At 49.3% G+C, this 17,226-nt stretch overlaps 5 protein-coding genes and 1 non-coding gene across 6 annotated transcripts; 5 read left to right on the forward strand and 1 right to left on the reverse strand.

Moving 5' to 3' along the window:
• Positions 1-57: 57 nt before the first annotated feature.
• Positions 58-2,337, forward strand: L228DRAFT_97486 (hypothetical protein). The gene is made up of 5 exons (XM_018337028.1): positions 58-517; positions 568-1,053; positions 1,115-1,732; positions 1,888-1,920; positions 1,983-2,337. The coding sequence occupies exons 1-5, from the start codon at positions 146-148 to the stop codon at positions 1,998-2,000; spliced, it is 1,527 nt and encodes a 508-aa protein (XP_018190021.1). The 5' UTR covers positions 58-145; the 3' UTR covers positions 2,001-2,337.
• A 1,435-nt stretch (positions 2,338-3,772) lies between these two features.
• L228DRAFT_266800 (hypothetical protein) lies at positions 3,773-5,191 on the forward strand (the record flags this gene model as incomplete). The annotated part of the gene is made up of 2 exons (XM_018334913.1): positions 3,773-4,507; positions 4,595-5,191. 2 exons carry the CDS (start codon positions 3,773-3,775, stop codon positions 5,189-5,191), a joined length of 1,332 nt encoding a protein of 443 aa, XP_018190022.1.
• Positions 5,192-7,334: 2,143 nt separating this feature from the next.
• Positions 7,335-7,406, forward strand: L228DRAFT_t46. The gene has a single exon. It is a non-coding gene; the product is annotated as a tRNA-Ala (tRNA).
• Positions 7,407-7,676: 270 nt separating this feature from the next.
• On the forward strand, positions 7,677-9,011 carry L228DRAFT_275769 (hypothetical protein; the record flags this gene model as incomplete). Its single annotated transcript, XM_018335616.1, has 5 exons — positions 7,677-7,980; positions 8,020-8,100; positions 8,240-8,389; positions 8,737-8,806; positions 8,858-9,011. The coding sequence occupies exons 1-5, from the start codon at positions 7,935-7,937 to the stop codon at positions 9,009-9,011; spliced, it is 501 nt and encodes a 166-aa protein (XP_018190023.1). The 5' UTR covers positions 7,677-7,934.
• Positions 8,718-13,255, reverse strand: L228DRAFT_259682 (WD40 repeat-like protein). The gene is made up of 2 exons (XM_018334185.1): positions 12,737-13,255; positions 8,718-12,672 (listed from the first exon to the last, which is right to left on the reverse strand). Exons 1-2 carry the CDS (start codon positions 12,958-12,960, stop codon positions 9,087-9,089), a joined length of 3,810 nt encoding a protein of 1,269 aa, XP_018190024.1. The 5' UTR covers positions 12,961-13,255; the 3' UTR covers positions 8,718-9,086.
• A 904-nt stretch (positions 13,256-14,159) lies between these two features.
• On the forward strand, positions 14,160-17,174 carry L228DRAFT_208986 (hypothetical protein; the record flags this gene model as incomplete). The annotated part of the gene is made up of 3 exons (XM_018329788.1): positions 14,160-14,567; positions 14,647-15,797; positions 15,860-17,174. 3 exons carry the CDS (start codon positions 14,160-14,162, stop codon positions 17,172-17,174), a joined length of 2,874 nt encoding a protein of 957 aa, XP_018190025.1.
• Positions 17,175-17,226: the final 52 nt, after the last annotated feature.

Raw genomic sequence — 17,226 nt, forward strand, 5'->3', positions numbered from 1 at the left:
CGCCGGGTAACCTCCCGTCTTCAGGGTCCCCTGCCAGCAAGATCTCACCAGTTCGATCCGCAAGGCGAGCGGGAGTCTGAGTTGGTAGAAAGTTCGGAGTATCCCTCTATTTCTGAACAGAAGGCTTTAACCTGGCTGCCAAAAGATGGATGGATCCGGCGCGATGAAGTCCGGACGCCCCGGTCAGCGAAGCACAGTCCCTGCTAAACGGTCTGCTGACGCCCAGGAGGAAGCGTGGGTGGCGGATGAGGATCGATTTGTGTTGCGTCAAGCCAAGAAAAAGGCAGAAATCCGTGTAAAAGAAGGCCGACCGAAACCGATTGATTGGTTAGCTGTGTTGTTACGGGTTGTTGAACCTGATCCCGTCGACGACGACGGTGACGACTCGGACCTGCCCGTGGTCAATCCCGACGGAATATTTGATAGTTTAGACGTTCAGCAACTCGAAGAGTTGGAGAAGGACATCAACGCATTCGCTTCACTGGAGCAACTCAGAGCCAATAGGGAATACTGGAATGTGGGTTCATCTTCTAAGTTTCCATTTCTTCCTTGCTGATCCTTACGTAGAGTATGAAAATTATCTGTGGCGACCGCAGACAAAAGTTGAGCGGTAGAGGTCCAGAAGGGCGCGCTATAAGCTCAGTCTCTTCTGATATCGATCGTACCTTCTCGAACAAGACATATGACGAACTGCAGACCCTCGAACGGCAAGTTAACTGGAAGATTCAGTCAAACGAACCGATTGACTATGATTATTGGGAGCAGTTATTGCGAACCCTACGAGTCTGGAAAGCAAAGGCAAAGCTCAGGAATGTATATCAGTCTGTGATTGAGGATAGGCGACAAAAGCTTCGGCACCAACAGGCGGAAGAGGCAAAAGCTATCGCAAGTAAACTGCAGGGCATATTGGGTTCCACAGCAGCCGCCGGATCATCTACGAATCCTTCGACCGTTGAATATTCGGCACCTCTAGACCCGGAACCAATGCTCAAGCTTCGATTGGAGGACAAGGCGTTGGAGCTGATCGAAGAAAAGGAATTTTTGAAGAAAGTTGTGAGTTCTTTCCAACACTATTGGTTCGGCGGCTTGAAATTGACTTTATGGGATCGCCCAGAATGCAGAAAGGCGCAAGGTTTTGACTTTGGGCTTTGTTCCAATGAAACAACGCCAAACGGAAAAGTTAGCGCCTGCCACAGAAAGTAGAGTCGGAGATGATTCTGCGAAGTTGGCTCGGTTTGCAAACACTTCAAATGAAGACTTCTCCCAAGCAACAAGGGCCCTGTATGAACGCGAGGTTGCGCGTGGTGTCGGGGAAAACGAGGAGATTTTCACTGGCGAGGAAGACGTGGTTTCCACTCGGACGGGATGGACCGACAAGCATCGTCCAAGAAAACCTCGTTATTTCAATCGAGTTCAGATGGGCTATGAGTGGAACAAGTACAATCAAACACACTATGACCATGACAACCCACCGCCAAAGATTGTTCAGGGATATAAATTTAATATTTTCTATCCTGACCTCATCGACAAAACTAAAGCGCCTACTTACCGCATTGAAAGAGAAAACGGCAGAAAGCGGGGTCAAACATTTGCTCCGGCCGGAGAAGAAGATACCTGTTTGATCCGGTTCATTGCGGGTCCGCCTTATGAAGACATTGCATTTCGAATTGTCGATAAAGAGTGGGATTATAGTGCTAAGAGAGAAAGAGGCTTCAAGAGCAGTTTTGACAAGGTATCTCTCCCAAGGAATTTTCTTTTTTCGGTTCACCCTTCTGGTGTACCCCGCACGTGGATCCCACGCAGTTTCATTGAAGAGCGGTCGGGTGACGCTTGCTCGGGAACGCCGCTTTGTTCAGTTCGCTAACGCACGTCATGTTGTACCTCTAGGGAATCCTACAGCTACATTTCCAGTTCAAGAAGGTTGTACCAACCAACCCCAGAACCTGCCATGCAAACGGCGCGAGCTAACCTGTCATTTCCAGATTTACTACCGCAAGTGAGGCGTCGGGTCTAATCCGATTGTATTTTGTACTTTCCCGTTCGTTCCTTGCCCGAGCTATGTCGGAGATGCATGATGGACCAAAAAGCGGTAAACGATGGGTCGATCGAACTCCGGAAATCAAGGGGTTACTGGCGCTGCATACACTTGACCCGCTCACAAAAGAGCCGTTCTGACGTTGCAGTGGATCCACATTCCTGGCCTGCACCCGTAGAATGGCGGTAAGGCCGGACCAGACTGCACGACCTAGACCCTTGTCGCGGCTGAGACCGGGGACGCTACAAGGTTGATGGCATCAAATGAGCACTAGGAGATCATGGCTTTTTTTATATGCTGGTGTCAACGGTTGACATGCAAGGCATTCACTCATGCTACCGGCGTTCAGCATGATGGAGGTTTGACAAGCTCCATTTCTGCAATTTTTCTCTCCTTTTCAACCGGGTCAGGCAGATGAATATAATAGACTGACCTGGATGGATTTCTTGTTGCCTAGTAGATCCGCGAGCAAGAAGATGAGGTTTGCTTTGCATTCTGTTTTTCTATTATTGCTTGGATCGGAGACTTGAATCTCATCGGCTTCATTGCAAAGGTGATTATCTTTTCGATATTCGGATATGACAATACTACGCTACAGGGCTCTTGTGGCTGCCGGGCATCTCCTCTCCTTTGCCTGGCATGGCGATATGCTTGCAGCTCAAACTTTCAGTTGCTATTGGTTCCACCGATGGGGCTCGCTATAGTTTATTTTATCCGTGTTATGTCGGAAGAATCGCAGGACCCCTATACTGTCTGGAAGCTTCGCCAGACCGATTGAACTGTTCGAGGAGATACTGCTGGTTTGTAGGGAACTTTGAGATATACGTTCTGCAGCCTGGACGACAAGTAGCCCTGCGCTCTGGCAGAAGCTAATCGTCTACACCATCACTGCAGCAATCCGCGATTTGGGTACCCATCAGACTCCACGCCTCCTCGCCAGGGCCCCTGTCGCATTCCCCTGTAAACAAGCCGCCTATCTCCGTAGGATCTGTGCTACCGTTTTAAGATCGCGCTCCCTTCACTCGTAATGAACATACTGTTGTTACAGTTACTGTTTCTGATAGAAGTGGTTGGAGCCTGTTGACCTGCCTCTGTCAGCCTCCTGGAGGCAAAAGATACGACGGATGAGGCAGGATCGTCATGCACAACTTGCCACTTTGCATCCCAGTATCATAGTCGTACTCCGTCTAGCCCACCTCTTCCACGATCTGCCATGCTTTTCCAGGCGAGATTGTCGGACATGGCTTTCCTCTGTAACGAGGCTTGTCCGCGAGTATCCCTCAAATTCACCAACTGTTTGCTTTGGCTTTGTTGTGTCGCATGATGACTGGTACGCTCTGTGTGGTGCCATTCTACTCACTCTCCATCCTCCTTGGCAGTGAGCTTCAATCCATGCATTACTGGGCTTACCTCCCCCAACTATATCTTCCCCAGACCGCCTTAGCAATGGATTGACCTTGAACTTGGATCTCCCACCGCCTAGGCTGAACATTACCGACGATTCCTGATCATCAGTCTCTCGTGATGAGCCTTCCAGGAGCCCCTTTTTATTTACATAAACGTTGTTCGTACAAAAATGACGACATTGCTCAAGACAACAACCATCGTTCTTCAATCTCCTCGGACTCCTCATCGGAGAGTCAGCCCCTCACAATCTCTCCAATCCTCCCTATTGTCAATGGGCCCCTATTTCATCAGCCCGGTGATCATGTCCAATCACAGTTCGCCGGAACCAACATGTCTTATCCGTCCATCTCGCTTGGTCTTCAATCGGCGTCGGGATACCTTTTTGGAGACGAGCTTTCCTCACATTCTTTCATCGACCCTAACAGCTACTATGCCACAATACCAGCTCATGGCCAATACATGGGAACGCCTCCCTGGCCTCCCGGCTACGGTTGCGTCCCTCGTTCAGTTGAAGGAATCGATTCGAGCCACGATGGCACGTTGGATTCTGCCATTAGAAGACCGTTAGAACTTCTCACGGAACGGTATCCAGATTTTGCTTGTTCGCCAGAATTGCCTTATCAGCAATCTCAAATGTTTTTCGAACCCAGGACGATCATGGAAGGCACCCATTTAGAACGTGGCCGAGCTGCATTTGAAAACCTCCAGATAGAGGAGCCGAAGGATGATCAATATCTACTGGGCTCTCCAGAAGAGTTTCGGTCACGAAGTTGCCTTGATAAAAACGATAGTCTTCCTCAAATGGGTCTGACTCCGCTGGATCAAGGAGAGCGAAACCCATTGGATGGTGGAGAAGAGAATGAGAGTGACGGAGCAGCAACCTCCAACGATACACCCTATGCGCAACTCATTTTCAGAGCATTGATGGAGACACAAGGACACCGTATGGTGCTTACGGACATTTACGATTGGTTTGAGAAGAATACGGATAAAGCGAAGAGCACAACATGCAAGAGCAAAACCGGCTGGAAGAATAGTATAAGACATAACCTGTCCATGAACCCTGTAAGTCGTCGCCTGTTTTACATGGTTCTATCCTTTACCACTATCACGTTCTCTTAGGTTGCCATGTTGTCTACTGACGAGGCCCAGGCATTTCGAAAGGAGCCGCTAAAGGAACCATTTTCTGATGGCAAAAAGCGGTATATTTGGTGCCTTGATCAACATGCCATTGATAAAGGCCAGGTTTCGCCCACAACAAGGTTTCGGAAGCATGTAGCAACTAAGAAAGCCACCCGATCAGGCCACCCTTCACCGCGACGGCAACGCCCTGGGCATAAGGGAGGTAAATCTGCTTTGACAGCAGCAAAGCAGCGTCGGCCGGTCAATAAGAGAGAGAGGGCGCAAGAGAACCGAAAGAATGACCGAGCTGATGAGCACGCCTTTATCTATCCAGAATCAAATCTCAGCGCGCTTGTCTCCTCTTTCCATTCGCCTCAGCTCGTACAGGACCCACTACATGGCAATATTCGTGATTCAGATTTTAAGCTGCCATCACGCCGGCCGGTTCATCACAGGAAGCCCGAAACACCTCCGTACGGACTTGACGATATAGTTGGCTGCACTCCTACTCTGCCAGAGGAGCCTCTCTTCTACGACAGCCCAGACACAGCGACGAGATCTTGTTCGGCGGAATACGATCTCAGGGGGCTATCACCTGGTTCTTCTTTTCTACGATTGTTCGACTGAGCCAATGCTACCGTGAAACATGAAATGCCGTGGATTAACCTCTATTGTGCTCTATTTCTTCATGTGTGCAGGCCGGGTTCCTTCTTTCATGTCTTTCCTCATATGGGTTTTTACAAGCGCAGCTATTCCTAACAATACCTCTTTCTACGAAAATCGAAGCGAGAACAGCACAAAGTGGCGTCGAGATGTTCCGAGAGGGCTTACACACATGGTGTTAAGGGGCTCCAGCCGCGCATTGGGAGCTATGGAGAAGGCGCTATGAGAGGATTGCGGCGTTTTGAAGCAGGGATGTTTCCAATTTCCTTTCGTTATCTGGCACTTTGGTTCCTTTCGGCTTTACATCACTCGGGGTGGCGTCATTACGGAATCTCTGCGTTCAGGTCTCTTGATGGCGCACGATAATGGGTTTTGCCTCTTTTCCTCTTCTGTCCGGCGTCTTTCATTATCAAATTAGTTCATGAAGGGCGGTGAGCACGGTTAAAGGGATTAAAAAACTCTACAATAATATTATTTTTGTCGGTAAGCCGGTTCATCTTGTCCTCAAAATATTTGCCGCGTTCCAGCCTCAACTCCGCTCTTCTTCCTCATTGGTCTTTGATACAATTTTTAAAATTCGGATTGACTTCTCATTGGACTGACAATGCTGAGAGCACATTACCGTCTCCCCACACAAGGAATCATCTTGACCATAATCCAGATTGCGTTAAATCGTTTCTTCTGCCAATATGCATATTTTGGCGGTCAAGTAGAAGTAGGATATTTCCTCCAATCAGGATAAAAGTTTCGGAAAACTAAGTTTACAACAGAGTTGTTTTTGATATCACATTCTTTTGGCCATTCTGCATATCAGTAGTATGCATGATCAAGGGGATTGCCGTCTATCAGTGCGCTTGTCAACCACAATTTATGCGTTGTGCTTACGGCGCGGTACTGTACATGCTCCATAGACCCGATGCCTCCTTCAATGGTTTCTATCTTATTTCTTTCGTTAATTAAACCATTGAAACAAGAATAATATTCGACCATCTTTTATGGCAATATCTACCCCTGATGAGTTCGTCCCGTATATGAGGTGATTATGTGCATTTCTCTCCTATCTTATCTGTCTTGATTTTCAATATTAACATTATCTTGCAGGGCTTCGAAACTAAGCCGTGAACTTTCGAGTGGGAGAAAAGCAGCACCGGGAATATATATGTATATATAAAATATAAGCTAAATAAAAGAAAATTAAATTAAATCAGTTATAATAAATCGTTCGTCTAAGCTAGAGATGAGATTTCCACGGCCATCTGGATACCGTTAGAAGGTATAGCCATGTAGGTCAATATGGGATCATGGCGTTTTGGGGTCGGTTATGCTGTGTACCCGCTTTTTTTCTTTTTCGTTGGACGGTAAACATTGGGTGTCGATTTCTGAGACGTGCATGTGCAACCTGGTAGATGATGACCTTTCATCCCGTTCCACATCCTTACCTTAAATTGTTCCTCGTTCATGAGCCAGTAATTATTCAAGCAGTGGTCAGCGGGTCGTCAGATAATGCTATAGGTAACAGAAGGCCCAAAGTGTATGGTGAAATTGCAACGCACGTGGCTGGACCTGTTCGCTATGACACGAATGGCACTTGTGCAACACTTAGAATTTACCGCGACGTATTTATCATGCACATTAGATTCCGTACGCGCATTAGTTGTTATTTCTGTAAGCCACACTGGGATACGGCATTAAGCCATCGAAACCAGAAGCAATCCCAAAGTTATAGTATTTCTATATAACGTATATAAATATTTTATACTTTTTTTTTTTTTTTTTTTTTTTTTTTTTCTTTTTTTTTTTTGGAGACTATAATGTAACTATCATGCTTAGTTTATATTGATAGAAGAGCATTGTTCTTGTGATATGATTCACCCATTGCATGTCCATAATTCCGTGAAATAATTATGCAATAAGCTTAGTGAGCAGCCTAAATAGTACAGAAATTTTACGTAGGCTTTGAGCATGCTGTTTACCATACCCGAACAACAACCTTCAATGACTGCCATTGGAACTTTGGTCTTCCAAAAGGGTAAAAGCGCCGTACTAAGTGTAGGGCCGTTTCTTGAGGTTCATAGACGTTGTTAGTTGTAAGTCTTTCAACGAACAAGGGCAATTGGTCTAGTGGTATGATTCTCCCTTAGCATGGGAGAGGTCCTGGGTTCAATTCCCAGATTGTCCATTTACTTTTTCTTTTTTGCCCATTCTTATTTTTCACACCTCTGCGTCGTTGCTGGAAATATTTTTTTAATGGTGCGTAAGGATATCAAAATTATTTTTGTTGGAATTGTGCGAGATGTTGTGGGTGGATGGAAACGTTGACAGAGAAGTGCCGGGATGCAAGGCTGCCATTCAGGGTCCAGATTTCGCGTGCAGCACTACGTAGTACTCCGTACACCTCGCTGCGGAGAGAGCTCTCGCCTCACATGCGGCCCCTGCGGCTTGCAAAAGGAACGGAAGGAAGACTGACTGGTAAGAAAATAAAGAAAGGGAACGGGTTAAGTTAATTGAATTCTCCTTTCTATGCATAAGTATCATCGGATGGCAATCCCTTATATTGACCTGACCGGTGGGGAGCGGAGAAAGGATACAGGAGACAAAACGATTTAACCGCCGGTCTACTCGAGTACCTACGCACCACGCGGGATAGCAAATTGCAAGTGAACGCGGTCAGTTTATATTACAATAGCGAACCCGCAGTAGTAAACAAATGGTGGCTGCAGGAGCGGAGGCGGGCGGCAAAACAGACCTTAGTCGTAAGTAATTGGGCTTCTGAAAAACCCATCATGTCCCAGTATATATCGGCTCGGCCCGTGGCTTGCGCTGGGGCCGGGACGATGGAGGTCGTAGGTTGCGTTGTCGCTCTGCTCTGTACTGTAAGTATTATACATCTGATGCGTTGATGCATGCAGCTAGCAGGAAGGTTGCTGTCAGCCGTCCGTGTCCAGAGGCCATCAACTGCACAGCGCCAGGGCATGCAAGTTGTAACAACTACCAAGCTAACAAAACTCTTAGGTTGTATTGCCGTGTGTGTGTGTATTTGTGTGGGCGTGCCTTTATGGGCGTGGCGCAAAAGCCACACTGTCTGCCTTGTTGCCTCGTTGCCTTGCTGCAGCTGCCCTTGCGCCTTTTTACGAATCCCTTTCCATTGCTTTCCCTCCAGTAGTAAGTCGTGGTTATCCTGCGTAAAGGTATACCAGTGGGTTCTCTTGTCCTGGCCTGCTCTGCACCGCTGGGAAAGTTGTCGCTGGAACTTCGGACAATTAGGGCGCCCCTCCCGGTCTTCGGTTCTAAATCCTTGACGCCGATCAATACGATCGTGGCAAGGATTTCACAGTTCATCTAACCCAGTGCGAGTAGATAGCGGTGTGGTTCTATGTTAAAGGCATGGGTTTTGGATCTCCTGTCTTTGTAACCACGACCCAATCATAGCCTTTGGGCCAAATCGAGACTCAGAATATGGAAATAAGGTAGATAGATAGATAGATAGAATCAGCTCAAAATTCTGATAGATGTACTGTACAAGGTACAAGAAAACGTAGAAGGACATTGCTTGTTGCATAAGGTGTACAATACATCCAGGTAAGAAAAATTCGACATAACTCCTACCGTGTTGTGGCTTGATTTCAAAAGGTCCAGATGGGAACAAGCCAGGTATCAAAAGACAAAAAACGATGTGAGGGCCACGGAAAAAGTTGACCCAAATAAGTTCGAGTACAAGGGGAATCCCATTTCAGACGCCAAAAAAATCAACCACAACGAGATAGGATACGCCCCAACACCATGACCAAAGTAAAAATATTTTGTGAAAAAGCAAAAGGGCAAGAAAAAAGAAAAAGCCAATATGTAATTGACGACAAAATTACTTGCTCTTGGCCTTGGGTTCGACGAGCCTGACTCTTCTATTTTGTGGACCCAGCCCGATTGGCCCAGAAGGCGCAAGTTTTGCGCGAGCCTTTTCAACAGCTTTACTCTCGCCGACGACCCAGCTGTCTCTGCGGGCGGGACCACGCTCACGACGCTCTCTCTCTTCCCAACCGCGTAGACGCTCGGCTCGACGCTGTCCCTTGATGCAGTCATGCAAGCAGCCTTGAGTGGGGCATATTCCATCCGACGCAGTCTCAGGATCCCACCATAGGCGAAGGCAGCCATCATGGCCACCATGACCACAGCCTTGACACCACCCCCAAAGAGCCGGCGAAGGAGTTGCATCCGCAAATGGTGATGGGGGGGCCGTGCGGAGATTGCAGACAGGACAGGGGGCTTGTCGGCCCAGACATCTTTCGCAGACCCATAAGCTGCGCTTCGTCTTGACATTTTCCAGCGGCTTGCCGCACTGGCGACAAAGTAAACCGATATAGGTTTCTTGAAGACCGTATTCGGAAATGGATGGGTACGTGGGGTGGCAGAGTCGACGTAAATGTGCTGCCTCATTGTGCAACTGGAGGGAGAGGAGCTGAGTATGATAGGTGGCGAGAATAGACTCGACAATCAGGGGATGAACAGCATCTGCAGGAGAGAGAAGCGGGTTAAGGAGAAGGACAAGGTATGAGAGGGTCTGAGAGTCGGCCAAAGACTCAGTGTGAAAGGATATGGCTTGGTGGAGCATGGCCGAAGCGCTCCATGGAAGTTGGGACGTGGTAGGTGCAGGGTTGGTGGTTGGGGAGATATCGGATGTCGGAAACGGCCATCTTGATACGGTCGCGGCTCCTTCTTGAGCTCTATTGCCGTCAGGCTTTTGTTCAGGTGAAGATGGTTTAGAATGGGCTTTCGTCTCGACAGCTACAGGTGAGCTTGAAGTTGCGGAAGATGAGCTAGCCTTTGTACGGTCGTCTGGGACAATAGTCCCACTGGCTTCCATTTTATTGCTTTCCAGTTCATGCTGTTGGTCGCTAAAGCTCGATCCATAGCTGGCAAAGTTTTCTGATTCAGAGCTCGACATGTTGATGCCGTGCGACCCAAAGACGCTGTTTTGATGAAGGCTTCCTAAGGGCATATACTTGTCGTTCCATCGTTCTGGCTTCGGCCCAGGTTCCAGTGAATTGGCACTCCCAGCCTGAGAGCTGTCTATAGATCGAGTGGCTTGTGAATCAGTAGAGGCCGAAGCCGAGAACATTGGAAAGCTCTCATCACTATCTAGTCGGTCGAGCTTGGGTGGAAATCGATCATGCCTTTTGCCCATGCCTGGAGAATCAAAACTGAGAATGGGCGTTGGCCGGATTTGCCAGCTGTCTGTTGAAGGCCGTTTGTCCGTCATGCTTCTTCGGGTGGTGATCCAATCTGATGAGACTGCTCTAGAGTGGCCTCTTGTGAATGAATCTGGTGGGCGATCTTCAATTCTTAGCGCCGAGCTATTTTTTGGGGCAGTCACTGCGGGCGGTAACATAAGCTTTTCCTGGCTATCAAGACGCGCAAGGTCAGCCTGCCCTGGACGTGGACCCGCAGAATCTGAACGGGGCCTGGCAAGAGGGGTAGACATATTAGATGTACTCTCGGGGCCTGGACTTCGAGAGCCTCCTTCAGCCGCGGCAATGGCTCGGGTCGCAGGGTTGAGTGTCGGATTTTCTGGCTTGGCTTTCGTGTTGGCATCTTCTGTCACCCCAGATCTGCCTGCCCGCTGTGGCAGGGCCAGCTGCTGATGAGGGTTCTCCTGCTGTTGAAGATGGTGATTATGATGTTGGCGGTGTTGCTGGTGGTGGTGGTGGTGGTGGTGATGATGATGATGATGATGATGATGGTGATGATGGGGGCGACCAGGTCCCTTCTCAGCTCGGAGTTTCCTATTCTCCTGCGCACGTACGTGCAGCTCCTTGGTAATGGCAAGACCAAGCATTTTCCAAGTTTGCGCGATTCTATAGAGACCAGCATCCCTTGCAATTGAAGAGTTTGCGTCAAACCCCCGCCAGACTAACTCAATCCCATCCGTCGATAGCAATCTTTCAGTTATAAATTGATAGTTTTCAGCAAGGTACGCAAATAGGTCAGCATCAAACGTGCCAAAAATATGTCCTCTTGCACTCAACTGTCCTGGTTGTGCGGCATCTCTTCGATCCAAGGCTTCGGTGAGTGGAATAACAGGACCCGAGGCACCCATTGATGGAGGCGTGCTGCCAAGAGACCTCGTAGAATGCGCGCGTGAAGCAGGTGCGGTGCTTCGTCTCGATGATGAGCTGAGGAAGCTTTCATCAACACCATCGTCGACATTCTCGTCCCTGCTTCCACTAACGCCATCGCCACTGCTTGTCGGTGCTGCGCTTTCGATAAATCCTCGTTCTGGAGATTCATCAAAACTCGAACGTCGACGGCGGTGTCGCTTTTGGGTGAAGTAAGAGATGTCACCATCAGGGGACCAATCCAGAGCGTGTAAACTCCTTCGATCAAGAACCTTGGGGGTAAAGTAGATGTCAGTCTGCGTAAACATTCCTTCTTTCCCAACGGTCCACAGCAGATCTTGGGAATGCCATAGCATATCCGTAGGCGCCCTGCCATATCTCCCCAGCTCTCTAAAGGGCATATGAGGCCGCCGCAGATCCCAAATATGTATTCTGGGATCAACTCTGTCCTCATAGGTTGTTGCAATTTGTGTACATAATAGTCCGCCCGGTTCGTGCGACTCGGGGATCCGACAAGGCGGTCGCCATCGCACATTCATCACCCCGTGAGGTGCGCGTAGGACCCAGACGGCCTTCTGGCGCCGATTGGTTGATGAAAAGTCCCAGACCTTGACGTTTTTGTCAGCGCTTGCACTGGCAAGGTGTTTTCCATCAGGATGCCAGTCAATCGAATTGCAAGTCTTGTCGTGCGCGTTAATCTTCAAGAGGGGCGCATTCTCTTTGCGAAAGTCCCATCGCTGGACCACCCCATTGTCCGTACCAAAGGCGAACTCCACGGCATCATTCGGCGACCATTTGACATCCCGGACGCTCTCCGTATTCCCCATGTATCGCCGGACGCTCCGGTATGTCAGGACGCCGCGATCCCCTGGCCGAACCCTCAAGTCCCATAATCGAACAGTTGTATCCTGGCTCCCAGAAAGTAACAGGGCCCCTTGTATTGGGCTAAAAGCAAGCTTATGGACCTGTCTGTTGTGCTCATGCAGTCGGGCCAGCTCAACGCCCGGTCTATTAATGTCGTAAAGTACAATTTTGCCATTTGCTACAGCCGTCGCAATTGTAGAGTCGAACATGCCATGCGACCATTTCACATCCACGGCACCCAGTTGATCCTTGTGCTTGGCCGACAGCACGTTTCCCGAAGTATTATGGGTCGAGGCATAAGCAATAATTGCGGAGCGCAGATTGAATTCCTCGGCGCATGTGGCATCTGACACACGCACCGTCTTCAGAATCTTTTGACCTGCCAAGACAGCATGTGTGCGTTGAGAAGAAATATCAAGCGCGTTGATCTCGAGCCCAGTCTTGTGGGCGGTCGTCTGGGATGGTATCGGACTGAGAGAAATTCCTTTAGCTAAGCTCGTTCCCTTCCTCGCAAATCATCATTTCTTTAGCTCACCCTGTAATCCTTCCCACACCAGCGGGTGTCAGATCTCTGCCCAAGTCCTCCCCTCGGCTTGCTCGGGCGCTGGCCGGACGCGAGCCATATCTGAAAGGCTGCGCAAATCTGGCCAGAGCCGTGGTGGCCCGATTAGCATACTTCGGGGGAGGAAGAGGTGGAGCTGGCGGCGGTGATGACTGTGAAGGCAGCTGAGGAATCGAGGAACGAAGATATTCCGACATGGCAGTTCAGCGCAATTCAGGTGTGTGAATCAACCCAGCGGTGCTCCACTTCTGCTCTAGCTGCGTGGCTGGCCATGAGAGGATCCCGGAGTAGTGTAACTCAGAATCCTGTCAAGGTTGTTCATTCAAGCAGGCACGGGAATTCTTCAACCCTCCATTCAGGGGCAGACACGATCAGGTTGATATGCAGCAGAAGTGCAGAATCAAACGTGCAGAGTGACGTTGACAGGGTGGATGCTGGGATTAGGTGAATACTGTAATGGGCAATATCAGCTATCCGGCTATCTTGGGCTGGTCGTGGCTTAACTGGGGAGCTGGGAGCCGAAGAAGAGGCGAGTGTCACTCTAACTAACGATAATCGCTGTGGTTGGAGTCATCTATTAATACCTACCGTATCCAAGGTAGGCAGTGTACTTCAGTGAAGCATCAATTTCCTTAAATCTTTAAAGTCACTGTTATAGTTATATCACTGTTAGGTAGGTAATGTTGTCACTGAAAGGGTGGCTGCATACAAACCTTGTTCGTAATATATTGGCAAGTGAATAAAACTCACTTCAAACTTTGAGCCACTTTTTCAACATTTCTTAAATATACCCTCGTGCCTCTTCCCTCAGTCTTCTCCTTCTTTAAATTATTTATTCTTCTCACTTTCCCCACTTTGTCACGCTTCTCCATATTTTTGAACTCAGTATTTGTAAGTAACAGCATGGTCCTTTTCCCTGCTCACTTTACTTTCCCTCGTTCTTATTGAGTGTTCAAGCTGCTGAAACTCCAGCTCCCCATACAAGGCCTGTATTCTCCACAGCTCGGCAGAAACGGTAAGCTTTTCCCGGCCCCCTTGTGTTCTTCTTATCAAAGGCGGTCAGCTCACTCTGTCAAATAAGATCTGACCTCTAGATCCTGGAGATCTTCGTTCCTACTGCAGGAGAGTCGCGTTAGCTCCAACTCAACGCGACCGCACACACATACGCACCCAAGCACTGCACTGCACCAAGCAAGACGCAACACCCTCTCGGCGCACCCATTCTCACAGCCCACGCACGAAATTTTACACAAATACTCGAGCACACTTATCGCACCGTTGTCGATCCCAGCAGTACGGCTTGATAAGCCTGTCGGCCTGACCATGACTGCTCCTTGATCTTTCACACTGTGCAACAAGCAAAAAAAAGTATTGGAGGGGGAAAATTGAAACAGCCATGGCTCAAACGAGCTTGACTTCTGTCGCAGCCAAGGCCCCCTGGGTCTCAAATCATGTTGCACGCGAGATCCTGGTCCGGATTCACTTCGCCTATCCGGTAGCTCTCTTGTTCATCTTTCTCATTGCATTTATCCTCCGCAGTGTGCTTGCTGCGAAAGTACAGCCTGAGCAGACTCCATCCACGGTTCTTAAAGGTCCGGGTGGAAAGCCTCTGCCGGTAAAGACCAAACGTTCTCCCAAGCAAAGCCTTGGAAAAGATGCTGTCAATCTCAGCCCAGCTCGAAAGGCTGCCTTTGACTGGCTCTCTGTTGGCGTCATCCTGACCTTCTTTGCTAACGCTGTTGACGTTGTTGCTCATGCAATATTCAAGCGGAACGAGGGCTGGTGGTGCGGCCAGTCTGTGGTGGTAAGGCCTCCGCATTTCCACTTTCACCTTTGGGCCTATTGTCCGAGCTTCACTCACTGACAATTATCTCAATTGGCAGGTATACGTTGTCGCCTCGTTCTTCGTCTACTCGCTCATTCTAATCTCTCTCATTGATGCGAAACCGGCACCAACTGCCACTCATGCGGTCACCTGGAGCGTGGGCTGGCTATTTGAGATTGTCCTTTTGGGAGCATCCCTTGCGCTGTACAATTCAGACCATAGAGAGCCCAAGGTTCGTGGTGAGGGACAAGGCAAGTTACGGCGGCATATGACCGGATGGGAGATTGCAGAAATTGCCATCGACCTCGTCAGAATCGTGCTCCTGTCTGTTCTCATCGCTCTTTACGTTTCCTTCATACTGGTCGAAACCTCAAAGCGACGCAAAGCAGCTGCGGCGGACCGAGACACGGAAGAAACCACTGGGCTTTTGAATGGACAACAAACAGGTAATGGTGTTGCAAATGGGCGATCGGCTGCTGATTATGGTGCGATCCCTGCGCAAAAGCAACCAGAGGCGGAGCCAGAGGCGGAGCCCGATGGCTGGAGCCGACCGACCACAGCTCCGGCCAAGAGTTGGTGGGAATACATTAGAGGCTATTCCGTGTTTTTTCCTTACCTCTGGCCGGCTGGCAGTCGCAGACTACAGTTCGTTGTAGTCATGTGCTTCTTGATGGTTGTCCTGCAGCGAGTTCTGAACGTTCTGATCCCAAATCAAGTTGGTATCATCACCGACATTCTTTCTGGCGAGGACCGTAAAGGTCGCACGTCTCCCTGGGGCCCAATTTGTGTCTACATCGTTTTTCGTGTACTGGGGGGCGGCAGTGGTCTCCTTGGCGCCATACGCTCAACCCTTTGGATACCCATTTCGCAGTACTCCTACCAGGCACTTTCTACTGCCGCTTTTGAACATGTACACGGTCTTAGCTTAGACTTTCACCTTGCCAAGAGAACGGGCGAAGTGTTATCGGCCCTGAGCAAGGGAAACTCCATCAACACCTTCCTTGAACAAGTCACATTCCAAGTCCTTCCGATGTTGGTAGACCTCGGGGTTGCCATAGCTTATTTCCTCGTTGCCTTTGATGCTTATTACGCACTGGTTGTGTCAATCATCACATTTGCATATCTCTACGTTACTATTCGCATGGCACAGTGGAGAGCGCAGATTCGACGTCAGATGGTCAACGCCGGCCGTGAGGAGGATGCTGTCAAGTAAGTCTCTTTATGCCCATCTATAGCCGACGTTGGAAGAGTTTGCTAATTCCAATGCCCAGGAATGACTCTATGGTGTCTTACGAGACAGTCAAGTATTTTAATGCCGAGCAGTACGAGTTCACTCGGTACCGGGGTGCCGTTCAAGCGTACCAGCGCGCCGAGTACAAAGTCTTGCTGTCTCTGAACATAATGAATGTTACACAGAATGTCGTCTTCACTCTTGGTCTCCTCATAACATGCTTTATTGCTGCCTACCAGGTCACCACCGGGCAACGCAAAGTCGGCCGATTCGTTACTCTCCTCACATACATGGCTCAGCTCCAAGGGCCTCTGAACTTCTTTGGAACATTCTATCGATCCATTCAGTCAGCCATGATCAACTCTGAGCGCATGCTTGAACTATTCAGAGAGCAGCCAACAGTTGTTGATGAGCCTCATGCCCAGCCATTGACGTCCTGTGAAGGTGACATTCGTTTTGAAGATGTGGAATTCGCGTATGACAAGCGTAAGGCAGCACTTACTGGTCTCAACATTCGATGTGCTCCAGGAACTTCGACTGCTCTTGTGGGCGAATCTGGCGGTGGAAAATCTACCGTCTTCCGTTTGCTCTTCCGGTTCTACAATGCTCGAGCTGGATCCATTAAGGTCGACGGCCACGATGTCACCGATGTCACCATTGATTCTCTTCGCCGACACATTGGAGTCGTCCCACAAGACACTGTACTATTCAACGAGACCCTGATGTACAATCTCAAGTACGCGAATCCCGGTGTGTCAGACGAAGTGGTACACGAGGCTTGCCGAGCCGCATCGATCCACGACAGGATCATGACTTTCCCTGATGGTTACAATTCTATAGTCGGTGAGCGTGGTTTACGTCTTTCTGGAGGCGAAAAGCAGCGTGTCGCGATTGCCCGAACCATCCTCAAGGACCCTCGGATCATCCTCCTCGACGAAGCCACAGCTGCTCTGGATACTGAAACAGAACAGAACATTCAGACTGCTCTCGCTTCCCTTGCCAAAGGGCGTACCCTGCTTGTCATCGCCCACCGTCTCAGCACAATCACCTCTGCCGACCAGATTGTTGTCCTCCACGCTGGAAAGGTCGTCGAGTGCGGAACTCATGAAGAGCTTCTCGCCAAAAAGGGCCGTTACGCAAGCATGTGGCGCAAGCAGATCCGCGCTCAGAGAGCCGCAGAAGAAGCTCGAGTCCTTAAAGATCGAGCTGAGAAGCTAAAGGAGGAAGCTGCTGGTGGTGGTATTGACAGCGCGTCCCAGAGCGAAGATGAACGTCAAGCTTTCTCTGGGAAAAGAGGCACTGGAGGAGCTCCTTCTGGTGATTCAGGTGATTCAAAGCCGCCTGGACACCCGTAATCACTTTTATTTTCATACACGACGATCAATCTTGTCTTTTTTTTTTTTTTTT

This window comes from Xylona heveae, assembly GCF_001619985.1.
Source record: "Xylona heveae TC161 unplaced genomic scaffold L228scaffold_3, whole genome shotgun sequence".
In the NCBI taxonomy this organism is placed as follows: domain Eukaryota; kingdom Fungi; phylum Ascomycota; class Xylonomycetes; order Xylonales; family Xylonaceae; genus Xylona; species Xylona heveae.